The 13,719-nt window shown below is 41.3% G+C and overlaps 1 protein-coding gene across 1 annotated transcript in view; it reads left to right on the top strand.

Moving 5' to 3' along the window:
* The first annotated feature begins 5,658 nt into the window (after positions 1 to 5,658).
* The window catches only part of ASXL2 (ASXL transcriptional regulator 2), an 81,732-nt gene continuing 73,671 nt past the window's right edge, over positions 5,659 to 13,719 (top strand). Inside the window, exon 1 of the mRNA XM_088152249.1 lies at positions 5,659 to 5,921. Coding sequence (XP_088008375.1) covers positions 5,865 to 5,921 — 57 coding nt within the window. The 5' untranslated portion in view covers positions 5,659 to 5,864. The remainder of the gene's footprint in view (positions 5,922 to 13,719) is intronic.

Here is a 13,719-nt window from a genome sequence, read left to right on the forward strand (position 1 = left end):
GGCAACACCTAGTGGTCTTGGTTTTGCATTGTTGAGTAAAGCATTCTCTTCCCAACCAATGCAGTCTTGAACAGATTGGAAAATACAATCCCTAGGTAGCAGCAAAAGAAATCTAGTCAATAGGTAAACTTTATTAAGATCTTTGACTAGCAATAGCATAGCAAAGTAAGAGTTTTCTGTATCTCTTTGCTCCCATCTAGTGGTCATTTGGAGTTGCAGCTCAAATAAGGTAGCCCTGGGCTTGAATCTACTGGACTAAACGTATCAAAACAGTTATACAGATATACAGGGTAAATACATGGGACAAATGAAGTGGATTCTACTTTCTGGGATTGAGAACAATACATCTGAGAGTTAATCCTTTAGAGTAAATGTAGTCCAATTGCTTGACAGGCTATCCAGCCTAGTTGTGTTTGCACAACATGCTAAACCGTAAGTCTGAATGGATGCAGGGGCACTGCCATTTTATTCTCTTTCACCCCACCCATTGCCACCTTGATTTTAATAAGGGTCAAGGCTTATTGGGCTGTCCAGAGCCAAAATGGCCAATTTTAATTTGCTCAAAAACTTTCAATTTGTACAAAACCATAGTGACATTTTGGGATGTGGATTATTTAGCAAAGCTCAAACCTTGGTTAAAATACAGCATGCTACAAAATGGTGGTCACCAAGAGAGCTTTTTAGGGTTTAGGGTGTTGTGCAAACACAAAGAAGTCCCATCCTTTCTTCATTGCAGCTCTCTTATGCAAGAGTTGGAGAAGATAAGCTTTTTCAGATTTCTTGGGAAACTGTGATAAGGGAATGGGAGTCCCATATATTAGCAGAGAGTCAGAAGTCGACAGAGTAGCTGCTAAAGAACAGGTATGGTGATCTTAATGGAAGGTCTTGTCTGTCAGAGTTAGGGGTCTGGGCAAGAAAGAGCAGCAGATTATAGAGAAAAAGGGATACAGAATCCAGCCTTCAAACCAGATTTCTACTTAGTGGCCATGTTCATACAATACTGTATGCTTAGCCTGCTCAGGAAGAGTAGCAGACCCATTTATATATTATTCTAATATTAACCTTGGTTAAGCTTTTCTGCCTTAGTATGTTGTGAAAACCAAGCCATTTGGTTCACTTACGGGTCACTATATAGTGCAAGAGTTAAGGCACCAGGCTAGAATCCAAGAGACTGAGTTCTAGTCCTGCCTTAGGCACAAAGCCAGCTGGGGGACCTAAGGCCAGTCATTCTCTCTCAGCCCTAGGAAGAAGGCAGCAATGGCAAACCACTTTGAAAAATCTTGCCAAGAAAACTTGGGGCGGGGCTGAGGGACCGTATCTCCCCAATTATATCTGCCCATCTCATCAAATCTGGCAGAGAAGGCATGTTGTGGGTCCCATCTGCCAGGGAACTACACTTGGCAGGTCACAGGAGGCAGGCCTTCTCTGCTGTGGTGTCTACCTTATGGGATCTTCTCCCCCCCGGAAGTTGCCTCCATCCCTCTTACCATTCCACAAATCCCTCAAAACCTGGCTATGCCATCAAGCCTGTGGGTCCCAGAGGACCAGGGAGATCTTGCGATGGCTCTCTTATTGCAGCTAACATCATCCTCTCTTGTTCTTGTGTTTTTTATAGTTTTTGTAATGAATGTTTTTATATATTAGTTGCTTTTTTAATTAAGTGTTGTACGCCGCCCAGAATCACTTTTTTGAGTCACTTTTGGCGGCTGTACAAATTTGATGAATAAATATAAATAAATAAAAAAACTACAGGGGCTTGTCCAGGCACTATATATATAACTCAGAAAATGGATTCATACAGTGACCAGGTTCCTCCCAACCTAGATTCTATATATTAAACCAAATAGAAAATATCATCTACTAGAATACATATTTTAAAGGTCTTTCTGTATTGCAAATGTGGTGCTATGCAGATTGTTGTTGTTGTTGTTTAGTCGTTAAGTCGTGTCCGACTCTTCGTGACCCCATGAACCATATTGCGCCAGGCCTTCCCGTCCTTCACTGCCTCCCTGAGTTTGCTCAGTTTCATGCTCATTGCTTCAGTGATGCTATCTAACCATCTCATCCTCTGCCATCCTCTTCTCCTTTTGCCTTCAATCTTTCCCAGCATCAGGGTCTTCTCCAAAGAGATCTCTCTTCGCATTAGGTGACCAAAGTATCTGAGCTTGAGCTTCATTATCGATCCTTCCAATGAGCAGTCAAGGTTGATTTCCTTTAAGATTGACTGGTTTGACCTCCTAGCAGTCCAAGGGACTCTCAAGAGTCTTCTCCAGCACCACAGTTCAAAGGCATCAATTCTTCGGCGCTCAGCCTTCTTTATGGTCCAGCTCTCACAGCCATACATTACTACTGGAAAAACCATAGCTTTGACTATGCGGATCTTTGTCGGCAAGGTGACGTCTCTGCTTTTTAATATGCTATCTAGGCTATGCAGATTAAAAAGTATAATTTGTGAAAATGTATTTAGTCCCTTTAGAGCTCATGAATTACGCCAACTGAGAAAAAACAGCCACTGAATGAACTGGCTCAAAATGGAATCACACAGAATTCCTCCTTTTTCATATCTTAAACAAATCCCTAATGACTATTTCTCACTTAACCAACAGTTGGTTGGTTGGTTTTGCTACTTTGGTGGGATTCTGCTTTCATGCTCCAGTTACTACCAGGCAGGCACTTGGAAAAAGATGTTCAGTTAGAATGTACCTAAAGCCAGAAAAAATGCACAAATGCATAAAAGAAACCTGCATAATAAAAACTGAATGACATACTGGCTGCATTCACAAAACATGCTTAATCTTCTTACTGAATTACCTCATTTTTCTGGCTTTGCGAAATACAGCTGCAAGTAGAGCAATATCCTAACCCTCTGAAACCTTCCTTCATGCAGGACTGGAACCATGACAAAGAATCCTGAGGTGGTCTGGAAGATACCATGGTTGATGGTATAAAAAGCCGCGTGGATATCTAGTAGCACAAACAGGGACATAGTAATCCTGCCATGATCCCTTAGGAGATTGTCCACCAGGCATCTCAAGCCATTTTTGTGCTATGACTTAGCCTGAAGCCAGATTGAATTAGATGCAGAAAATCAGTTTCATCCAGGAGCGCTTACAGTTGATCTGCCATAATACGTAGGTCACCTTGGCAAGAAAAGGAAAATCTGACATTTCTATCAACCAAGAGGGAGCTGGATCTAAAGGAGGAGCAATGGCACAAAGTCATACAAGCACTCCGGCCACAACTTCAAGGTGCACAGAAACTAACTGATCCAGTAACACACAACAATGCATGGCATCATTCTCAACTCACACCTAGCCCACTGCAAGGTTAATCTCTACCCTTCTTTTCTTGCTCCACATTAAAATAGTGTTTTCTTGCTGCGCTAAGCAGTCTGTCTGCCATGCTTCAGTCCATTGTCGGCAATGTTTCTGCTCCAATTAACTCATGTGCTCTGTTATGGGAATGCCCTTTAGTTCTTGCCCTGCATGGCCATTTCATCCTGATAGGCTATCAGGAAAAGCAGAAAGCTTGTTCTTTTTCACAGGTTCAGCTAGCACACTTCATCTCCCACAGTTCTTCAATAAATCAAGACCCATGCACTTGGCGAACATGCAAAGACTGCTTAAGAGCCTACTGGTCAAGAGCCAGGTCATTCCAGTCCTCCACTAATATTTCAGCCAAAAGGTTCATCAGTAAATTCCCTCCTAGCATATCCTGGAATTCCACCAGATCCAAAATACACCATGAGTTGACCCTAAATCTTGTCTTGTGTCCCTGCAGGGAGGGCTGAAGCCAACCATCTCACCCTTACCAGTTGGTGATTTATCCATAACAAAAGGGCCACTTTAAGCCCCCAGAGCATGGGTTATCATTATGGATGCAAAAATCCAGGTCTACCTTAGTGAGTGGCAGATATAATTTGAAATGGACCATGGAAATACTGTAATGGTAGCCATAAACTCCTGAATTCTTCAGATAAACTGGCTTAAAATGTTGAAGTCCCCTACACCAAATGCTTCAGGAACATCAACATCACTACCAGGACAATATCCACCAGTTTAGGGAGGAAGACTGTTGGGCACCAGGGACACAAAAACCAATGTCTTACTTTCCCAACTCCAATATCCCTTCTGTAGCCCGCAGACCCTGCCCTGAGTGGTTGGGATCAAAAATAGACTTTTCTGTCTTTGGGGTGGGATAGTTAGTGCTTTACAGAATAAAATGGATGCTTGATGCTACCCATTTCACATCATAAATAGTGCTACATATGATGGAATATTGGTTTGACTCAGAGGAGGGGAGGAGAATGTCAAGCCACTACAAAAACGATATTTGAGTCCTGGAAAAATAGAAAACATGAGAAAGAAACTGAAAACAACTCCACCTTGTGTTATGTGTACCTGGATGTAAAGAAGGGCTTTGAAGATTCTGCTACAGTACTCTAACAGCATTAAGTTGTGCAGTCCTTGGGGTTCTCTGAGCTTGGTTGTTTTCTTGCAAATGTTTCGTTACCCGGCTAGGTAACATCTTCAGTGCTAGAGTGCAAACCCCATTCCACTCTAGCACTGAAGATGTTACCTAGCCGGGTAACGAAACGTTTGCAAGAAAACAACCAAGCTCAGAGAACCCCAAGGACTGCACAGTTCAACTGTGAGCTACACATATTCGCTTCTATTGGTGGCATTAAGTTGCTTTTCATGCTCCTAGGTCTTGCTTCCTGACCTTGCCTATCTCGAAGGGCTGACATTAGCAGATCTAAGCTGCAAAAATCTGAACCAACAGATGGCAAAAAAGAGACACTGAGAATTTTTTGCAGCCTACCTCTGCCAGCCCCACTTAAAATCTCAGAAACCCACTCATGAAATGGGTATTGGGCAGCCCACTTCTATTATTATTATATTTGTATCCCGCCATACATACATATTTATATGTATATACATGATCAACCCAAGGTGGTGATATATCTAATATTCCTACCTCCTATTTTCCCCACAACAACCCTGTGAGGTGGGTTGGACTGAGAGGGAGTGACTGGCCCGAGTGAGCCAGCCAGCTTTCATCAACATGCCACGCCAAACCAGTGTGGGCCGAATTAATCCAATAAACCACGGCTCAATGACGTGTGTGTTTATAGTGGGTTGTGCGGACATAATTCCGCGGACACCTCCGAATTGATAGTCGTTACGGACCACATCGCAACCGGACCGCAGCCAGTACTGAAGCGCCTCAATTCCGCCACCAAGAGGAGAAACGGGAAGGGCCGAGCACTGAAGGGCCTGAGAAGAGTTCGGACGTAAAACCCTGAGACTTTGCACGCAGGTTTCCGCTGGTAATCACTGCAGCGGCGCCTCAGCCGACGGTGAAACCAGTGCCGGGACTGTGCGCATGCGTCATCTGAGAAAGCTGGCCTAGGCAAACCGAACCTACGACACTAGGTGGAAGGCCACGACTGTGGCGTTTTTCCGGTCACCCGAACGACGCATGTGCGTCTCTCCCTGAACGGCTTCTTCCCCGCTGCAGGGCGGAGCCGTCTGTCACGAATTTCTTTTGGCTCCACCTCCACCCTTTCCCTATACTGGCAATGGGCGGGGTTACGCGGTCAGTTGGCGGGCAGGCCGAGAGGAGAGGGTGGAGGCGTTGTCACGTGATTACTGTAGGCTTCCCAACATGGCGGCTGGGGCAGCTGCGGGCGTTGCAAGCTTCAGGATTTAAGTAGCAGCAGAGGCCAACCCTTCCTTCTCTTCCCCCTCCCACGACAGAGACCCCGCACCGGCCTCGGACACGCCCCCTCCCCTCGTGCCTTCATTCATTCATTCATTCCTTCATTCCATCGGTTGTTCGGCTCCTGCCAGTACCCAGCCGCCATGAGGGAAAAGGGCCGCAAGAAGAAGGGCAGGACCTGGGCAGAGGCCGCCAGGACGGTACGCGGGGTTGGGCTGGGGGGGACGGTATGGGTGGCACCAGTTACTTTTCCCTCCCTTTGAGCGCATTCGTCACTATTAGGCAGTCTTCCTCAAGGTAGTGGCCTCTGAAGCTGTTGAGTTTCAACTCCCATCGTCCTTAGCCTCCATGTTAGGTGTAGGTGATGGGAGTTGTAGTCCAGCAATTCTGGATGGTTGGGAAGACCACAGTAGAATGCAAGGAACTCTTTTTCCCCCTCCTCCCATCTCCTCGCGCCGCCTCAGTATTTCCACCAAAATGAGTTTATGAAGTGTAAAGGATTAAAACCCCGCCTCTGTTTCTGTGATCTGACAGTTTGTTGGGATGGGAAAACAGCTGTTGCCTGCCAAATCTCCCATCTTCTCCTGAGAACCTGGTAACTGGTTTACTGGGTGAAGACCAATCCTTGTTATAGAAAAGTCACATTTGCTTTCAAGACCAGAAAAGATCTCTTAGCATATTTTCAAAGGGCTGATCCTTTGTGTCAGATAACACCCATATTTCTCACTGTTTTCCAGTGAACCAAAGGCTAGCTCTTGAAATAGCTGCTGGAGAGACATTAATAAGAAAGTCTTTGGAAAACAGCCCCCCCACCCCCAATTTTCTAGCACATCGTGGTGATCAATCACATTACCAGAGTGATCTAACAGGGCAGCCCATTACTATACTTCCATGACATTAAGATTACATCTAAATATTTGTATATGTGCAATTAAAAGTTTGCACTATAGTTACTTACAGAAATGATGTTTTGTGACTTTAGTGTCTTAAGAATGTTAGAAATGCAGGTGACATGCGTTTTGAAATTCTAACTCATTTCATAATGAGCCTAGCAAGTAAACAACTTTGTTCCCCTTACCCAAAATTACTGTGAGCCAATTTAATTCCTGATTTTTAAAAATTCATTTTACACCTCTCATTTTCACAGATAATACAAACTTTGTTTTAAATCTTAATCCCTTTTGGCATTTGTTCACCTGATTTGTAGTTAATTCTGGGTAGAATGTACTTTTGTGTTTCCAGTCTGGGTGATAACATAAAATGCAATATAAACCCCATTTTTAATCAGCAACTCTTAATGAGAGAGGACACATATGAAGCCAAGGAAAGAATTGTAGCTCATTGGCAGAGGACCTGCATTGCATGTGGAAAATCCCAGATTCAATCTTCCATTGGCTGTGTTAGGAAAGAGCTAACATGAATAGCTACTGTCAGTTAGTGTAGATAATGCTAGTCTAGATGGAATAATTTTGACCAAGAAAGCTTTATATGCTCTTCTGCAGGCTATTTGGATTCATCATTTGTTCTGTTATTCAGTTAATAATGAAACACTTAATACTTTGTAGCAGCTTTGTAGTATCAGTTAATAAAATGATAAAATATCCATGCCCATATTAGTCATGAACAGGATAGGGAAACATTAATTTTTTTCCCCAATGTCAATCTGTGCATGTAAGTTATATATTTAAGATTTTGTGCAAACTGTCATAATAGTCCTAGCTCCTCTTTGTTTCATTGCTGCTGAAAAGTAAATCTAAATAATAATAATAATAATTATTATTATTATTATTATTATTATTTTGGTAGAAGAGATGGGGGGCTTTAATCTTTGATATCAAAAATAAAATATGTTATTCTATTTTGTAATGTAGAAACTGCAGACAGTTCTTTTTTCCTCATAGCAAGATATTATTACAGGGACCCCAGATCCTAAACATTGATGATTCTTTTAAATCACAATTAAATTTAGGCTTGCTCATAGTGACTATCCAGAAATTAGCCTTAGTTGTATTGGCAGTTTGCATTCTTAATTTCTTGGAGGTAGTACAGTTTTCTGTGGCCTAAGAATTAATCTTAACACTTATCTTCTGATTCCACAAAATAAGACGTCTCTAGATTTCAGAGGGAATGGAGTATGCTTATAGATCAGAAAGCAGAAATGGTCTTATGCGTACCTTCAGTTGGGATTCTCAGGATCTAAGAATTATTTTTGCACATTTTTTGTCAGATGGCATTTCTTTGTGGAAAATAGCAAGTACTCTTGAATTTCTGAATGGACAAAATGTACCTGCCCTGTGTAAGCAAATGTATGCTGTCTGTACAGTGCCACATAGTTATGTTATATAAATGTTTCACTAAGGTGGTTGCATACATGTCATCCTATTTTTCTGTAAAAACAAACATTTCATCACTGATTTTTAGGAGTGGTGAAGCATGTTCCTAAATGAAAAGACATTTTAAATACTATTCTACAAGTTCAGGCTTCAGTAAAAATTCCTTTGTAGTGTACTGTTATAAGAAACAATGGATATTTTTATTTACTTATTTGCTTGTTAGATTGATATTCTGCCTTAGATTGATATTCTGCCTTTTGTTCAGGAACCCAGTTGAGTTCCTGAACAAAATAATGCTCTTCCCATTTTTCCCCGCAACAGCAACCTTTTGAAGTGCATTGGGCTGAGAGTGAGTGACTGGACCAAAGTCACCCAATGAGCTTTTACAGCTAAGGGTGGAATTGAACTTGGATCTCCCCACTGCTGATCTTATTCTTTAACCATAAAATCCTCATGTTGTTAACATCTTCTGATAAAATGTATGAGTCTATTTAAATGGTGTAGAAGACCTGTAATTAATTTGAATGTTTCCATAGTTGAAGAGATTAGAAGTTCAAGATAGTAATGTTCTATATAGTTATATTACCCAATTATGTATCCGCAAAATATGTACAGAATACTTGACATTTATCTTTCAGGAGCTTTCAGGAGTAGTTGCTTTCAGGAGCTAGATGAAATCCCATTGAGTATGACATAGGGGGTGTGGAAAAAGCCATGCAGATGTGAAACAGCAGGCACTGATTCCATTTCTGTTGCCATTGGTTGGAGCCAGTTAATAGAAGACAGAGATGAGAATGAATTAGCTATTCATGTATTGTTGCACAATCTAGAACTATTGTTACATTTCTTGCTATGGTGAAGTTAGAATTCATGGATTATATTATATGCACACACACACACACACACACACAATGCTTTCTTTTTCAGGCAGGTTGCCAAATGCAAAATAGTACATATGCGTTACAGGTAGTGTTGCTGTATTTCAAACTTTCAAGTTGCCAAATACAAAAGTTGTTGCTTTGTTTCTTAAGCATTGCAGACAAGTTGCCAAATGTGTACTATTGTCAGCCCTTCAAGGTAGGCCAAGTCAGGAAACAGACTCCAGACAAAATACTGAAACTCTACTTAATTGATATAGGCTATAGTAATAGAATCTTAAAAGCCTGAAAGTGTTTTTCATTCCCTCCCTCTTATGCCAAAGAGAGTTAAGGCAGAGTCAATTTAAGTTTCTTTCTAATATTTTCTTCCTTGCCTGGGTTTAACTCATCTTCTACTAACTGCTGCATTCCTTCTCTTAGGTTATCTCTGTGGTTCTCTGCGACTATGCAGTGAAGTATATTTTTGCAGCTCTTATGTATCTGTTGAAATGAATCCAGTGCTGTTATTTCTTTGCTAGGTTCAGTCCTGTGACCAGCTTTAATGCAGGCAAAAGCCACAGAAAGTGTGCTTACTTGTTGCTTCCTTTGTGCGCTATGGAAATTTTTGATTTTTTTAATCATTCCCTTGGGCAATTTTATATAGGTTGGGTAATAGGTAGTATTCAGGATGGACTATAAGCCTACCTACTTTTGTAGCCCTTAGAAGACAAACTTGGGAGTAAGAATCTTATCTCAAATTTCCATTGTTCTCTTGGTAGAAAAGTTAAAATATTTTGAGTTTCATTTTTTCTGAACACTTGATACACGAAATATGAAATGTTCTGATGGAGCATTCTGAATAGGGCTGTTTTGTTCTGAGCTTGGAACAAAACATTTGTTCATTTTGGGCATACCCATGTGATGTCTTTTAGATAACTTGAACTGATTTTTTTCATAAGGTTTTAAACTGCGTGTGATACCTCTGCAATATAATCCTCTTTTCAGTGCTATATCCACTACAGCATCTCTGACAGATATTACTATCCTGCTTGTGTTTGAAGACTTCCAGCCAAAGGGCTATTCACCACTTTTGTAGCAATCCATTTCACTGACTGACAGCTTGTACAGTCAGGAAGTTCCTCCTGATATGTAGCCTGAATCTTTCTCATTGTAGTTTTAATCTGCTGGTTCTGGTCCTGTTTTCTGGGGCAGTACAGAATATCCACAACTGTGTGACAACCCTTCAGATATTTGAAGACTGCTGTCATATCCCCATGGTCATCTCTTCTCTGGGCAAAATAGATACTTCGTTTCTTCATAAGGTGTGATTCCAGACCCCTCACTATCTTAGTAGCCCCCCTTTGAACTCACTCTATTTTGTCACTGTCCTTTTTGAACAATGATGCCCAGAACTGGATGCGGTATTCCCAATGGGGTCTGGTCAGAGCAGTTAGTGTAGAACAGTTACTTCCTGTGGTGTGGACTTTGAGCTCCTGTGAACGCACCTCAAGATATCATTTCTCTATTCAGCAGCTGCATCACACGGTTGATTAATGCTCATCTTGTGGCCTCAAATATCAGATTATTTTCACATACTTTACTGCCCAAGCAGATTTCCCCTGTCCTGTAAATGTTTCTTTCATTTTTCTCCCAATAAACAGACATTACATTTCTTTCTGCTAAGTTTCATCTTATTTCATCCCGCTGTTCAAGGTTGTCTACATATTTTTGATTTTTTGCATGGTTTTCTTCCTTTTATCGGGTCACTAATGGAAATGTTGAATAGTGCAAGGAATAGACAAAACCCTGTGGCACTCCACTCCATACTGTTCTTCAAACTGTTAGAAAGCCATTATGAATACTCTCTGGATGTGGTCATTCAGCCAATTATGAATCTATTTTGCATCATACAGGCCATATTTTAGCATTTTATTAATATGGATATCAAGAGACTTTCTCGAATACTTTGCTGAGGTCAAGGTACACTGTGTCCACAGCATTCCCTGAGCTGTTAAGCCTGTGGTACTGTCAAAAAAGAAGATAAGGTTATCTTCTTATTAACCCATGCTACCTTTTCTTGTTGCATTCTTATCCAAGTGTGTATGAATATGTTGCTGTACAATCTGCTCAAGTACCTTGCCCAATATAGAGATCAGGCTGATAGGTTGGTAATTTTTCTGGACCTCCCTTCTTCCCTTCTTTGAAGATAAAGACATCCACTCTTCACCAGACTTCACCAGTTTTCCAGGACTCTTCAAGCATTATAAGTTTTGTGATCACTTCCTCTAGTTCCTTCAGTACTCTAGGATGTAATTCAACTGAACCTGGAGTCTTGAATTCATTTATATTAACTGAGTTTTTACCTTCTATCCTGAACTATAGCTCCCTTCTTCTACTGGTAGTACATTGGTGGCCAGCTAGGGCTTCATTTCCTTTCTGAGAGAAGGCAGACTAAACATTTCAAGCTGTTCGCTTTAAGTTGTCTTTATGCCAACTTAGTTGGTATAGTTTCCTTTGCATTAAGCATTGAGATATCTGGGGGGTGGGGGGAAGAGAATATAAAAACTGAAGAAATCCATATTACACAGAACTAAACAGATTACTAAAGGCCACAGGTTTTAAAATGCAATTAAATAAAAAAATCTTTGTTTTAATTGTCACATTTATAACTTCATGATGGTAGACTGGATAATATGCTGCATTTGGGTAGGACTGCCACTTAAGGTCCTTTGCTGTTGTTTCTTTTCTCTTGTATTTATACTAAAAAGTTCTCAAAGCAACTAAGAAAAATTATTAAAACCAAAAATGAAATGCAAATTAAATTAAAAACAATTCAGAAAGATTAGGAGAATTATGAGAACAAGTAGGATAACAAGTAACTAAAGCCCTAAAAAGCCTTGAAAATGTCATATTACGCCTGAAAGCTGAGACAATTGGAGTTGGTTGAATCTTAAGTAGGTAAGAATAAAATAGGAGAAGGAACTGAACATTGGAAAGGAGCAGAACTTTCCAGCTGTTTTTATTCTCTGGACAGGATCATTTGCGAACAAGTAACACCTTAGGCATTTTGATCTTACTTGTTTCCAGTCATAGCCACCTCCTTAATTTACATAAGGAAGTGCTGTGGTATACTGATCTTTTAGAACTAGTCAGGATGATAGTTGGTATATTTATTACTGTCCCAAAACTCCTTTGACTCCCAACTGTTAAACTGGCAATGGGGATGCATTAGCATTTTAATATTTTATCAGTGAAATATATAAACTCTCACTAGTTTCATCTAAGTAAAGCACACATAAGAAATCATAGTTACATTTAAAAAAAATCAGGTCCAGGAAATGTGTAGGATGTTTTTCTCCTGGAGTGGCCAGGAGGCCTTTCAGTGCAAATTAGTTCTTGGAATTAAGAAACATCTTTTCCCAGGAGATTTTGTTGTGGAAGTTTTAATAGATCTGAAGATCTGGCTGTGCATCTGAGTCACTTTGGAAATCAGTTGGCAATAGAAAACAACCCCCCAGATCCTATTGTTGATACATTATCTTTTATGTATTTGATTAATGTATGAACTTATTTTCAGAAGAGCTAATGGTTTTCAGTAGAAAACCGCCATCATCACCATGCTTTTAATAAAATAAATTATTAGACTTAAATTTGAGGTCTAATAATTCAAGGTTTTGAATCACTAAATTTGAATTTAGTAATTCAAAACCTTACTAAGCTCATCTTGTGGACTTGAGGTAGTCATTGCTAGTTTTTAGGTAACTGCAGTCCAGAATTCTAAAATAAGTATAATTTCCCTCAGTGATTTGTCACTACCTTTTTCCAGGAATCCCCCCCCCCCCCCATTTTCCAGTCTACCATACAGACTTAGTATTCCCTGGATGTCTTCCATTCAAATATTAACAAGGCCCAGTTGCACAAGCATTGATTAAGTGTTGCCATCTCCTGAGATGATCTGGAATTGCCAAATTTATTTCACTTCTTTGTTATAGGGGATCCAAATGATTTAATATTAGTAGCAACCTCCCTGCCTAAGCTGTTGGATGCCATCTCGGGGCTGGCGATAGAGTTCCCTGGATTCATGGTTCTGGGTGACTTCAATCTGCTGTCCCTGGGACATGCCTTGGAGGCATCCCAGGAGTTCATGGCCACCATGGCGGCCATGGGCCTGTCCCAAATTATTCGCAACCTGACTCGGGATAGTGGCCTCACACTGGACTTGGTTTTCTTTTTGGAGCAGTGGCAATGTGATCTGAAGGGGGAATTACATTTGTCCCCTTGTCACGGTCAGATCACGCCCTGGTGGCCCTGAGATTCTCCTATGCTACCCCCTTCCACAGGGAGGCAGAACCATTCGATCGGTCCGCCCCAGGCGACTAATGGAGCCAATGGGGTTCCAAAGGGAGCTGGGGATTATACTCAAGTATCTGCTTCATGGTGCAGCGGAGGCCCTGCCTGCCACCTGGAATAGGAAGGTGGCCAAGGCCTTGAACAAGATTGCACCTGTGCAGCCTCTCTTGACCCATCAAGCCTGATACTCCCCGTGGTTTATGGAGGAGTTGAGGGTTCTGAAAAGGATTAAGAGACATCTAGAGCGCCGCTGAAGAAAAACAAGGACCGAATCCAACCAAACACAGCCTAGGGCCACTATTAAGGCCTACCTTGTGATGGTAAGAGCGGTGAAATGTCAACATTTCTCTGCTCTTATTGCATCCGCAGAATGCCACCCAGCGGCCCTGTTTAAGATCACCCAATCTCTTATGGGAAAGGTGGGCCCATTGACTCACCTACAGGGCCATGCAGAGTTT

Source organism: Python bivittatus, unplaced genomic scaffold (assembly GCF_059951505.1).
Source record: "Python bivittatus isolate LINGU-HERP-01145 unplaced genomic scaffold, Pbiv_v1 ctg000690_np1212, whole genome shotgun sequence".
Taxonomy (NCBI): Eukaryota; Metazoa; Chordata; class Lepidosauria; order Squamata; family Pythonidae; genus Python; species Python bivittatus.